Raw genomic sequence first — 14,009 nt, 5'->3', positions numbered from 1 at the left:
GATGGTGTCTGTGGTCAAAAACACTCAGGATCTGCTTCTTCCTGGCTAATGGGCCAAATTGACATATTGGGAGATCGAGGCACGCTCTTTCGCTTTTCTGTGTCTGAATACGTGTAAAGGGAAGTAACGTTTGGGGTAGAGGACACTCCCCTGACCCCAAGGTGATAACCAGAGTGACCGCTTTCATTGTTTCCACTGGCTTCCTCCTTGCTTAGTTCCAATGACATGGCTGCCTATGCACCTGTCACTGGTCCGGGGATGGTTGCAAATCGGGAGGGATGGAGTTTGTGGTCGAAAACACTCAGGATCTGCTTCTTCCTAGCTAATGGGCCAAATTGACCTATGGGATGACCGAGGCACGCTCTTTCGCTTTTCTGTGTCTGAATACGTGTAAAGGGAAGTAAGGTTTGAGGGTACAGGGCACACCCCTGACCCCAAAGATAACCAGAGTGGCCCCTTTCATTGTTTCCACTGGCTTCCTCCTTGTTTAGTTTCAATGCCATGGCTGCTTGAGGCACGCTCTTTTGCTTTTTTGTGTGTGAATACAGATAAAGGGTAGTAAGGTTTGGGGGTACAGGGCACACCCCTGACCCCAAGGTGATAACCAGAGTGGCCCCTTTCATTGTTTCCACTGGCTTCCTCCTTGCTTAGTTCCAAAGACATGGCTGCCTATGCACCTGTCACTGGTCTGGGGATGGTTGCAAATCGGGAGGGATGGAGTTTGTGGTCGAAAACACTCAGGATCTGCTTCTTCCTGTCTAATGTGCCAAATTGACCTATTGGGTGATCGAGGCACGCTCTTTCGCTTTTTTGTGTGTGAATACGTGTAAAGGGAAGTAAGTTTTGGGGGTAGAGGGCACACCCCTGACCCCAAGGTGATAACCAGAGTGGCCCCTTTCATTGTTTCCACTGGCTTCCTCCTTGTTTAGTTTCAATGACATGGCTGCTCGAGGCACGCTCTTTCGCTTTTTTGTGTGTGAATACAGATAAAGGGTAGTAAGGTTTGGGGGTACAGGGCACACCCCTGACCCCAAGGTGATAACCAGAGTGGCCCCTTTCATTGTTTCCACTGGCTTCCTCCTTGTTTAGTTCCAATGACATGGCTGCTCGAGGCACGCTCTTTCGCTTTTTTGTGTGTGAATACAGATAAAGGGTAGTGAGGTTTGGGGGTACAGGGCACACCCCTGACCCCAAGGTGATAACCAGAGTGGCCCCTTTCATTGTTTCCACTGGCTTCCTCCTTGTTTAGTTTCAATGACATGGCTGCCTATGCACCTGTCACTGGTCCGGGGATGGTTGCAAATCGGGAGGGATGGAGTTTGTGGTCGAAAACACTCAGGATCTGCTTCTTCCTGGCTAATGGGCCAAATTGACCTATGGGATGACCGAGGCACGCTCTTTCGCTTTTTTGTGTGTGAATACGTGTAAAGGGAAGTAAGGTTTGGGGGTACAGGGCACACCCCTGACCCCAAGGTGATAACCAGAGTGGCCCCTTTAATTGTTTCCACTGGCTTCCTCCTTGTTTAGTTTCAATGACATGGCTGCCTATGCACCTGTCACTGGTCCGGGGATGGTTGCAAATCGGGAGGGATGGAGTTTGTGGTCGAAAACACTCAGGATCTGCTTCTTCCTGGCTAATGGGCCAAATTGACCTATGGGATGACCGAGGCACGCTCTTTCGCTTTTCTGTGTCTGAATACGTGTAAAGGGAAGTAAGGTTTGGGGGTACAGGGCACACCCCTGACCCCAAGGTGATAACCAGAGTGGCCCCTTTCATTGTTTCCACTGGCTTCCTCCTTGTTTAGTGTCAATGACATGGCTGCTCGAGGCACGCTCTTTCGCTTTTTTGTGTGTGAATACAGATAAAGGGTAGCAAGGTTTGGGGGTACAGGGCACGCCCCTGACCCCAAGGTGATAACCAGAGTGGCCCCTTTCATTGTTTCCACTGGCTTCCTCCTTGTTTAGTTCCAATGACATGGCTGCTCGAGGCACGCTCTTTCGCGTTTTGTGTGTGAATACAGATAAAGGGTAGTGAGGTTTGGGGGTACAGGGCACACCCCTGACCCCAAGGTGATAACCAGAGTGGCCCCTTTCATTGTTTCCACTGGCTTCCTCCTTGTTTAGTTTCAATGACATGGCTGCCTATGCACCTGTCACTGGTCCGGGGATGGTTGCAAATCGGGAGGGATGGAGTTTGTGGTCGAAAACACTCAGGATCTGCTTCTTCCTAGCTAATGGGCCAAATTGACCTATGGGATGACCGAGGCACGCTCTTTCGCTTTTCTGTGTCTGAATACGTGTAAAGGGAAGTAAGGTTTGAGGGTACAGGGCACACCCCTGACCCCAAAGATAACCAGAGTGGCCCCTTTCATTGTTTCCACTGGCTTCCTTCTTGTTTAGTTTCAATGCCATGGCTGCTCGAGGCACGCTCTTTTGCTTTTTTGTGTGTGAATACAGATAAAGGGTAGTAAGGTTTGGGGGTACAGGGCACACCCCTGACCCCAAGGTGATAACCAGAGTGGCCCCTTTCATTGTTTCCACTGGCTTCCTCCTTGCTTAGTTCCAAAGACATGGCTGCCTATGCACCTGTCACTGGTCTGGGGATGGTTGCAAATCGGGAGGGATGGAGTTTGTGGTCGAAAACACTCAGGATCTGCTTCTTCCTGTCTAATGTGCCAAATTGACCTATTGGGTGATCGAGGCACGCTCTTTCGCTTTTTTGTGTGTGAATACGTGTAAAGGGAAGTAAGTTTTGGGGGTAGAGGGCACACCCCTGACCCCAAGGTGATAACCAGAGTGGCCCCTTTCATTGTTTCCACTAGCTTCCTCCTTGTTTAGTTCCAATGACATGGCTGCTCGAGGCACGCTCTTTTGCTTTTTTGTGTGTGAATACAGATAAAGGGAAGTAAGGTTTGGGGGTACAGGGCACACCCTTGACCCCAAGGTGATAACCAGAGTGGCCCCTTTCTTTTTTTCCACTGGCTTCCTCCTTGTTTAGTTCCAATGACATGGCTGCTCGAGGCACGCTCTTTCGCTTTTTTGTGTGTGAATACAGATAAAGGGTAGTAAGGTTTGGGGGTACAGGGCACACCCCTGACCCCAAGGTGATAACCAGAGTGGCCCCTTTCATTGTTTCCACTGGCTTCCTCCTTGTTTAGTTTCAATGACATGGCTGCCTATGCACCTGTCACTGGTCCGGGGATGGTTGCAAATCGGGAGGGATGGAGTTTGTGGTCGAAAACACTCAGGATCTGCTTCTTCCTGGCTAATGGGCCAAATTGACCTATGGGATGACCGAGGCACGCTCTTTCGCTTTTTTGTGTGTGAATACGTGTAAAGGGAAGTAAGGTTTGGGGGTACAGGGCACACCCCTGACCCCAAGGTGATAACCAGAGTGGCCCCTTTCTTTTTTTCCACTGGCTTCCTCATGGTTTAGTTCCAGTGACATGGCTGCCTATGCACCTGTCACTGGTCCGGGGATGGTTGTAAATCGGGAGGGATGGAGTCTGTGGTCGAAAACACTCAGGATCTGCTTCTTCCTGGCTAATGGGCCAAATTGACCTATTGGGTGATCGAGGCACGCTCTTTCGCTTTCTTGTGTATGAATACATGAAAAGGGAGGTTAGGTTTCGGGGTATGGGTCACTCCTATGATGACACCACTTTCATTTTTTAAAATTACTTTTAAAATTTTATAGTTTGCATTATATATATGGGCAGAAATACAGAGAATAATTTATTTAACATCAAGAACATTTATTATAATCTGATGTATACATAGAAATATATTTCTTTGGGTTGCATTATGTTTCGAACAAGAGGCAGTTAAACAATGGGTTTTCTTTATTGCCTTTTTCTCTTTGTTAATGAAGTGAACTATGCACATGTGTTGCAGTTATACTCTTTCTTCTCATATGTCAGGTTTTCTTGATTGATTCCTTCTGTAATGCATGGTATGTGTGCCCACCTCTTGCAAGAATCACACTGGACCTTTGATAAGTAAGAATTAAGAAATTAAATCACATAAGTTATGTTATACATACTTTGCATTGACTCATCCTATTCCTTCAACATGTGAACATTACCTAATATATAACTATCGGCATGAATAAAATGTGTAATGTTGTGGAATTTTTACAAGGATCATGATCCTTACGCAGTTTATGGCATATATTTCTCATGTAATTCTATGTTTCTTACCATCGTGCAATCCTCACTTTCTTTTTCACAGTCGATAAGGTTGCAGTATATGCAGTAGTCCTCCACGCTTTCTTAAAAATAAATATAGCGTTACGAAATGATGAATACGTTACGACCAACACTGAAAATGCTAAACTTGATGTATTAATTGTCAATATTGTAATCCAGTCAATGGTTTGAACACACATATCTCTTCCTTTTTTGGGAATATTTTTTTCCAATTTTAAGTTTACTGCACCTGTATCTAAAAATTCAAGTTTCATTTAACTGGTCGATCAATAGTAATCATTCACCCCATTCAAATTTTTGTGTACTTAAAGATATTATTGATTCATAGTCACCATTTCAGAACCAAACCTGTGAGATATCCCACTTTAGGGTTTTTAAGATAACTGTCTGTTATATGACAAAATTCCACTCTTCATGTTATCCTCACATGTGCCTAATGAGTCCACAATACATGGTAGAAAGTAATTACCTGACTCCTTCATTAGAAGAATTGCTATATGTCTTCTAAACGCAGTATTAGCCTTCTGTGTTGTTTCCACCGTACTGATGTCTTTGTGCTGCAAATATGTTTCTGCAAACTAACAACACTGATATTTAGAATAAACCTCATACTTACCATAGGTGAAAGTGGGCTGGTCCAGTGTACCGGTAAGAATTGGCCACTGGTTCCAGACCATACATGGCTGACGTTACACTTCTGATGTGGCAGTGCTTTATGATTTAACAGCACTGCTCCCTTTATCCCCTCCCCCCCCACATCTGCGGCCCTGCCATAAGGTCTGGCAATGCTGTTAAATGCTCCTGGCAGGGCTGCCTACTTTGGAGGACCAAAAGGGGCTCTGGGTTACAGTGATTTACAAGGGCCTGGTGCTCCTGGCCACTGCAACAGCAGCTGTCAGGAAGGGCTGGATGGTAGAATCTGGTCCCCCAGCACCGCACCTGCCACTGGAGAACCCATCCCTTCTTGTGGCCACAAGCCCACCCCCATACACCTTGGCAAGGACACCAGTGCAGTGCCCACTGGTAATCTCTGGCATTTACTTTCAACACGGATTATTAAACATATATAACCAATAATAATGCCAATTTGGTATTCAATACCTTTAAGATGACTGGTCCACAGTTGTGGCCATCACTTTGTCTGGGATGCTGCATAATTTTACTGTTCCAATCAGATGAGGATTTACTAGTTAATCGTTTGATGAAGTTTCTGAAATTTTTACAGAGTACATTAGCAGACTGCATAAATGCGCTTTGCTTTCCGTTTTTTCCCACTCTGGTTTCTGGACATAGATAAAAATCCATTCTCTCGCTTTTTACTTAGTCATTGAAATGACTTATTGCTCACATATAGACACACTTGTTTTCATATTATTGTCTCACACTTACACAGTGTGTCACCTGAATTGCTGTGCCCCATGTTGATAATAACACATTCTCAATCATGCAACATGCTACTGTTTCGTGTGTGTCCACATTCTGTGAAGTCGTTCCCCAGAGTCACATCACACAAGTTCACTCAAAGTCCATTATTAAGCACATTCAGTACAAGTATATGCTGTTTCAATGTTTATTTGTAGCTAATAGGAAGACATTATTCTCATTATTGTAACATTCCCTTTAAAAACAATTTTAATGGAACAGTTAGTGTCCACTGTGAAAGTAAGTATCTAATAAATCACCTCCAATTCCTCAGGCATGTTCTTTCATATCTGATCTCATCACACAATGGGTCAATTATTAACAATTCCTTTTTTTTCATCAAGGCTATCTGTAAGTTTAAATATATTCATAAAATGTATTGGTAATGTGATTATCTCAAAAAATTTATATATATTCAAAAAATATATCAACAATCAGTATGCAATTAACATATAATCATTTGTAATGTAACAGAAACACACAACCTATAATCATATTGTGAAATCAATCAACTCTTTACAGAATGTATTCTTCCATGTTACATGAACAATGTAAATTGACAGTATCAATGTATTTTTAACAATCACATTCCACTTTCCTTAGCATGCACTGCACTCCCAGAAAACCCGCAGCATGGCAAAGTATATCACCACTACCATATTTGTGTTACAAATCTCTTATTTATTGCCACATTTATTGCCCATAATCCAGAAGCACAATACAAAACATCTTACCGCAAGAACCCAATGACCTGGTGTGTGGTAAGGAAGCAATAATATATCATTTTGAAGTAATTCACTCTGTATTTATTTAAAAGAAATTAGAAATGTAATTATAGTTTCCAGTGAGGCAAACCATGAAATATACATTATACTGTATTTCCCAGATTCATTACATGTATTACTATTAGACTATTCCCCCACATCAAACATATCATAGTTTTTGCTGTTTCACACTGTGTTTAACTCAGTGACTGAAATTGGTTTTTTTTCATTTTATGTATGAAAGTGTGTTAACATTTACCTTCACTTTCATTTCTGTAGCTCTGCCTGAGAGAACAGCAGTGGAAACTACTGATGAGACGGCTTGTACCTGTTGACAGTCAACAAAGCTATTAATGCATTAATAATTGTGGCACGTCAAGAACATAATGAATTTAATATAGACAGACATGAAACGGATCCTTAGTGTTACAAATCAGATACGTAGGTGTAAGAGAGTCCTATAAAAACAAATGATTTGTAATCAATGTGCTCTGAATTACTTCCTTTAAAAAGTGACTAAGCTGTTCACATACTTGTGTTCAATTAATGGACCCACTGAACTGTACAGCAGAACTAATGTGGCCCTCTATTGTATGTCCGATATGCACCTCCAAATACATTTTTGTAAATGTTTGGCAGCAGTATATACACAGAAATGTTGAAATTTCAGGTGTCTGTTGATATTTCAAGGGCATTTGGACTTAAATATGTTGTGCCACATATTCCCGTGATTGTTTACTTAGTGCATCAGTGTATTGTGTCATGTATCACAGTAACTAGCCTACCTTTCCATCTGCTTTCTCAACTACACAGCTCAAAAATGCATCAATAACCTACAACACATGATGGAAGAAAAGCACAATTACAATGGTATTTGAGTAATCAATCACATCAACAAATACATGTTTAGTGGTACTTAAATGTACCTCATCACTTATCCAGCTTCTCGGTTTCAGGCAATGAAATGAAGAGCCATACAATTTTATGTTTCTCACTTTCGCCTCCAGTCTCTCTGTGTGTTTGCTGGTCATTACCAATTTTACTAGGAAAAAAATATTAACACGTATTACATGCATGGTAATACAGTTTCCTTTTTCTCTGCTTTAATACTGTCAATGCCGCCACTTTGTACATGAAAACCTTTAATATAGTTCAAGTTATAAAGTATGTTAATCTGTTTAAGAAAAGAGCGGTAACCAATTACCTTTCAGAAGCCATTGCTTGTCTTCCACTTCCTCTGTAAGCATGTCATCAAAACTGTCATCAGCATCACTTGTATCATTGTTTGACACATCTTGCCCTATATATTCCTCTTTTTCTATTGCTGTGACCTCTATGTTTTCCACTTTGCTGTCATGAGATACAGTGCCATCCACTTCTCTAATCTCTTCCCTGGGTGTTTCTGGTTCAGCGTCACCAACTCCAATTTCAGTGCCAGTTTTTCCCTCTGATGTGCTTTCAGCAGCTAATGTTGTTGGCTCTTTTACTGGTTTTAAGTGTGCAATACTGTACATGGTTCCTAACTGTTTCCCTGAGATGGTTTGTAATTTCACTCTCTTACCTTCAACACTCATAATTTTGTATGGTCCATGATATTTAGATTCCAATACTCCTTCTTTTCTTGTTCTCTGTCTAGTATTCAGTAATAGTACAGAGTCCCCAACTTCAAATGTTATTTCCCCATATTTAGAAGTCTTTTTAGCATAATGTCTTTGTTGTTTTTCTTGTGCTTTAGTAATGTTACTTAGTGGCAGCACAATGTCAGCGTCATGTCTTGATTTCATATTCATGCTGTTCTCTTTGAAGAAATCTTCCACTAACATATTCAGATCTGGGATCTTTGTAAACAAATGGAGAAGTGGTTGTATTTGTAAAATGAAGGCACACAGAATGCCATGTGTACATGAAAGGTGCTGGGAATAACATACACTTACCGTGTAATTCTCTAAGACATCTTCTGGAAACACTACATCATCACCAAACATTAGTCGGAAAGGTGAAATTTTTGTTGTTGCATGTATTTTAGTTCACAAATAAAACAAAATGAGTTCAAGTAATTTATCCCAATTACTCCCATTGTCATCAACCATCTTCCGCAGTGCTCTGTAACAAAGGCACATTGATTTGATTGTTTAAGAAAAGAAAGTCACACGTACGGTCTTGTTTGAAACAGATCATACACAATCAAAAAGGTGTAATACGTAATGAAAAAGATTTCCATGTAACACATTGCTTTTGAAGATTTTTTTGTGAGTTGCATCTTCTAATATTGCACATTCTACTTGCCATTAATACTGTACGATACCCACCCATTCACTTACCTTTTTATGGATTTATTAGCGTTTTCAGCCAAGCCATTGGTTTGTGGGTGGTATGGACTGGTGAAGCTACGTTCTATTCCCAATTTATTGCAAACATACAAGTTAAGCTGAAAGAAAAAAAGTTACACCATAAACGTACATATAGACTTGTGTTGAGGAATGTTCCTTTGCGTATCTGCCACTACTTTTATGTGTAATTAGCAACAGGAATAGCATGTCTTCTCATATTTGTTTTGGAAACAAGTACTTGTTCGTTTCTTTGTTAGATATGAAGAAAAATAATTTTATAGCAACACTGATGGGGACCAACAGCAGTTTATATATATAAAAAGAAAAGATGGTAGTTGTTTGAGATCTATGGGTGACCTGACAGTGACTTTGAATAAAAAGTACAAATAACCAGAAAAAAAGAAATCATTACCGTATTATTGAATTCTGCACCACGATCTGTCAGTATCCGCTGTGGGCATCCACGTCGAAGAATCATGGTGAACATGATCTCTACCACCTCAGATGACGACTTATTTCTAAGTGGAAAGGCTTCCACCCATCTTGAAAGATAATCTATGGCTGTAACTATGTACTGGTATCCATTCTTTGTTACTGGAAACGGTCCTATTAAATCCATTCCCACCAATTCCCAGATCCGAGTGACCTACATAGAAGGGTACCAGTTACAGTCATATTTCACATGTTTATTAATAAATGTTCTCAATGAACCCATATGTGAGAAGCAGAGTACACAATGTAATATGGTTATAACAGCCATTGAATCCAAATGAAAGCCCACTTTTAAATGCAGAAGAAAAAGAAAGAAAGAATAAACAAACGAAAAGAAGTGCAGGAATGAGTGATTGAAAACAATACCAGAGTAAAGCACAAGAAATACCCCCAGCCAGTGCGAAGGCGTATTAGAGGTAATTGCTGCACTATGCTGTGCCACTTACATGCATTGGATTTGTTTCAAAATCAAAGCCTCATTGTATTGCAGAAATAACCATGGATAATGATAAACAATAACGTGTCTGATTCAAAAATTCACCTCTATGCTTTTCAAGGTGGTATCCAGATTTGATTGCTTTCCCTCTTTCTGGCAAGTCAGACACTGTGCAACCTGTTTTTGATGGAACAATATGATGACATGAACATTTCGTTATGGAAATAGTATCACAAGGGAACAGAGTTCACATTTGCATACCAAATATACTTTTATATTTCTTTCATTCATTTTGTACTTCTATTTCAATTGTAAACACCATTCATCAGGATTTTGTTTCATTAATTTACATACCCAATTGGCAATGTCTTTTGTCATCCCTGGCCAAAAGTATTTTGATGTCAGCGCATTCCTGGTTTTGAATATTCCTAGATGTCCACCCTCTGGACTGTCATGATACCTTTTAAAGAGTTGCAGGGTTTCTTTCATGGTATGTACAACAACAACCTTTCTTCCTTTTGCTGAATAGAACAATCTCCCCTCTGTTGATCATAGAAGATGGAGCACAGAGGATGATTAAAGTTTATCTGGGCCCTGGGACAGAGCAATTGTTGGGCCCCTACCCACCCTGTCCATTGGCTACACCACCTATGGCCTTATCCCTTTCGTCCTCTTCCCCAGGATTGCAGCCATGTTCCACCTGGGCTCCCCACCATTTTGCTGGCCCCACAACTCCTTGGCTCATTTCCCACCCACCCTGCTGTCCCACACAGCACCAGGACTGGAGAAGCCCTGTCCCTGTGTCACGGCTGCAGAAAGGAGTGAGAGCTCCTCCAGTCCCAGGGCCGTGGTGGAGTTTTGGATCCTGTGGTTCTTTAGGGGACTAGGAGCAGGGTGCTGTGGAGTCTCCTGCCCCACCAGGCATGTTTCCTGGAGATGGGGTCAGGCATAGGGGCTTCCCCTGCTGCCTTGTGGCTTCTGCCAGGGCTGGGGTGTGGGAAAAGTATTTAACTTAAGCTATAAGTGGTCATTGGCAAAACCATTAATTAATTAAAAGGCATATGCCTATAAAAGACATCTATATACAGTCTGGTTCATAATGCCTTGAGTACAAGGGGGAAATTTCAGTGTATAGCGGGGCTGCCCAGAGGGGGGGCAAGTGGGGCAATCTGCCCTGGGCCCCACACGGGCCCTCACGAGAGTTTTTCAGGGCCCCTGAAGTGGGGTCCTTCACTTGCTCCTTGTGCCCTGGAAAACTCTCGAGGGGCCTGGGCCCCCAGAGCTTCTTCCACTCTTGGTCTTCGCCAGTGGGGGGGGGGGTCCTTCCTCCAGGGCAGAGTGAAACCCCATGGCTGAATTACTGCTGAAGCAGGGCCCCCCTGCCACCAGAGACCACAAGCCCCAGAATCCTCTGGGCGGGCCTGGTATATAGTTAGAAGTTTTTGCTCATTGAACATATAGTGATTGGTGGTGGTGCTTGCAGCAGACCGGATAACATAATTACGAAATGAAACAAAGTCATCAGGTTTTTTTTAAATAAAATTTTAGACTCATTTCTCACGCAACTGCACAGCACACTCCTTTTGTTGCACCACTGGCATAGACAGATTTTCTGGAAAATTTTTATAAAAATAGAGATCCAAATTCCAGTCCCATTGAAGGTAAGGTTAACACTCCAAATACTCCCAGTGTTGGGACATCATGACCATAATTTACAGGCTGAAGTTTCCTGTGTTATGTGTCAGTACTATTTTAAAACAAATAATCCTTACCTTCCAATGAAAAGTTGACAGCATATCGACGCAGGTTCAGTCTGCCTGCTTTATTCATTCCTTCAGGATATGTGCTACTCCTTATGTATGCTAAAACATTTGCAATTTTTTCTTCAAAAGATTTCCCTGAGAATTGTTTACAAGAGAAAACAGTTACTTAAGTGCAAACATGGCATATCAATGCATATAAGACTCAAAGTTGAGTTAGAAGGTAAGCGATGTACATTGCAAACCCATAAGCAGGGTAAACCTAAAGAAACAAGACATCATTCATAGGCCAGTGACATGACAGACATAAATAAATTGCAGGCATGTGCATAATTCTGAAATATTTGTGGCTTGCAAATTTTGACTGTATTTGCTCAATGAAGAGTGAATATTATCAGAGATAAGGAGATCAGTACAAGATTGTAACAATGTATAGACATAGTGACTCAGGACAGTAAATGTAAATTAAAAAAATGTCAATTAAAAAAAGAAGCAGAGTTGCTTGAAGATAATGGGTTTTTTAAAAATATGTAATATATAATAATATATGGGGATATACTTATGTCACAGAACTAGGTCATTGAGTCCAATCCCCTGCCTTCACTATCAGGACCAAGTACTGTCCCTGACAGTTTTTTTTTGCCTTGCTTTTTTTTTTTGGGGGCCATGATCCATAAATGGTCCCCTTAAGGATTAGGCTCACAACCCTGGCTTAGCAGGCCAATGCTCAAAACACTGAGCTAGCCCTCCCCGCCATGGGAACACATGGAAAAATTCTACTTACTTGCCATTATGTGTATTGAGGTAATTTTTTGCTTGGTGCAACTTTTTTGGAGAAAATCGTTGTCTGGAAATGTAAAGAATCTGAAATAGAGAAACCCCTATAACATACACATATCAGTATCACCTCATTCTCAGCAATGTCTTTAATCAATCGTTTTAATGTAATTAAACTAACCAATCCTAACATAAAGTTACTTGATTTATCTAAGAAATTAGATCGCATCATCTAAATTGTTTTACACACAGCAAAATTACTTATATATCAGCCTAAGAAAGTAAAGAAAAACAAACAGACACCACACAGATAAACAATATAGAAATTAGGAGCAATAAAGAAATCACCATGATTACAGGCATGCAAACCATTTAAGAAATGATTATACAGTTATTGTAAAGATTCTTTATTATTCAGGCAGTTAGCCAGGAATACCTTTAGTATTTCTGTACTTTTATCAGATTTGCCCATTACTTGGGGTATGCTCATTTATTGGGCTTACTTGTCTGGGTTCTCCCCCTGATAATTCTACTGTTCTGGAGAGGGGTGGTTGTGTAACTCGATCAATGTACTCATTGTGTGCCCAATGGAATGAGTCAAACAGCACTTTCAAGCTGACACCTTTATTTGTCCCAGATGTAGCATGTCCCTATCCCCATCTCTACATCACAAGGAGAGCCTAAACAAAGTAAGTTACATTTTTACAGTTTAATACCTGAGTTAGAAAAGGAAACCGAGAGAGAAAATGAGGAAACTCACCCACTCCAGGAAGCTTGAACTCCTGAGTCTTCACTGATGATTTTAGCTCACAGTCTTGAATCTGTCAGGAATAGATGTGGTTACCTAAGGAAGTGGTTGAATCTCCTTCCTTAGAGGTTTTTAAGATCAGGCTTGACAAAGCCCTGGCTGGGATGATTTAGTTGGTGTTGGTCCTGCTTTGAGCAGGGGGTTGGACTAGAAGCCTCCTGAGATCCCTTCCAACCCTCATAGTCTATGATTCTATTCTCTGATTCTAACTCAGGCAGAATTTGGGTGTATGCATGCATAAGAATTCTTACTTAAGAGTGAGCAAATGGTTTTGTAGAGAAAATATGCAATAGGTTGAATTGGTTGAAGGGAGAACAGTAGATTTGTTTATGGGTAAACCGATGACTGCAGGAATTTCTTTAGGCTAGATAGTAGGAGCTGATCACTTCTTACTATGGGTGATGTTCCTTCAGGGGGCTGACAATAAAATGTGTCTGCTTCAGTATTTTGGATATCAGTCAGATATCAATCAGAGTTTCAACACTAGAATTTGTCTAAATGCTAAGGTGGTTGTGAATGAGGGTAGGGGAGTTTCCTCAAGCTTGTCACCATGGTTGTAGGTATGCAGGTATGTCTCACACCTCCATTGAATGCTCCATGCAAGTTTTTTGTCTGATCACTTTTGGTTTGGGGGAACAGACAGGATACTAGTTACCAAAGAAGACAGGTATTATCTGTGACTGCTGAGTTCTTAACAGGATATTGATCATAAAATATTTAACCATATGTTGTGACTACTTACATTAAAGAAATCCATTTCATCTTAGTTTAGGAGAGAGAGCAGTGATTGACCAATAATAATCTGGTGTTGCAGATCCCCGTAGTACAGTTGTTTTTTCTTCTCCACTGTCAGTGCAGCTTTTATTTTGGTGAGTTTTGCACAAAGATGCAGAAATGTGGACCATCCAAAAGGTCTGCAGCCACTGGTCATCAGCCCAAGCCTTCATTGTTGCAGAAGATTTTTGCACTTGGGAAGGTTCTAAGATGACCATATAATAAACTTACTGAATAT

The 14,009-nt window shown here is 41.3% G+C and overlaps 1 protein-coding gene, 1 long non-coding RNA gene and 1 pseudogene across 4 annotated transcripts; 1 reads left to right on the top strand and 2 right to left on the bottom strand.

Moving 5' to 3' along the window:
- Positions 1–14,009, top strand: part of LOC115659807 — an 87,653-nt pseudogene that overhangs the window by 34,545 nt on the left and 39,099 nt on the right.
- On the bottom strand, positions 3,616–5,250 carry LOC115659578. The gene is made up of 3 exons (XR_004002597.1): positions 4,678–5,250; positions 4,200–4,270; positions 3,616–3,989 (listed from the first exon to the last, which is right to left on the bottom strand). It is a non-coding gene; the product is annotated as an uncharacterized LOC115659578 (long non-coding RNA).
- Positions 5,330–8,432, bottom strand: LOC115659574. 3 transcript variants are annotated; one of them, XR_004002595.1, is made up of 5 exons: positions 7,599–8,432; positions 7,180–7,436; positions 6,365–6,430; positions 5,891–5,979; positions 5,330–5,418 (listed from the first exon to the last, which is right to left on the bottom strand). XR_004002595.1 is itself a non-coding variant. In XM_030579918.1 (5 exons), exons 1-5 carry the CDS (start codon positions 8,377–8,379, stop codon positions 5,395–5,397), a joined length of 1,035 nt encoding a protein of 344 aa, XP_030435778.1. In that variant the 5' UTR covers positions 8,380–8,432; the 3' UTR covers positions 5,332–5,394. The 3 variants fall into 3 exon arrangements, 2 of the variants coding, with proteins under 2 accessions (XP_030435778.1, XP_030435777.1); XM_030579918.1 differs by lacking the exon at positions 5,891–5,979 and having other exon boundaries at positions 5,332–5,418; positions 7,180–7,227; positions 7,321–7,436; XM_030579917.1 differs by lacking the exons at positions 5,330–5,418; positions 5,891–5,979 and having other exon boundaries at positions 5,986–6,430; positions 7,180–7,227; positions 7,321–7,436.

Source organism: Gopherus evgoodei, chromosome 11 (genome assembly GCF_007399415.2).
Source record: "Gopherus evgoodei ecotype Sinaloan lineage chromosome 11, rGopEvg1_v1.p, whole genome shotgun sequence".
NCBI classification, from domain to species: Eukaryota; Metazoa; Chordata; order Testudines; family Testudinidae; genus Gopherus; species Gopherus evgoodei.
The sequence above is the reverse complement of the archived record's forward strand: the minus strand, read 5'-3'. Positions and strand labels throughout refer to the sequence as shown.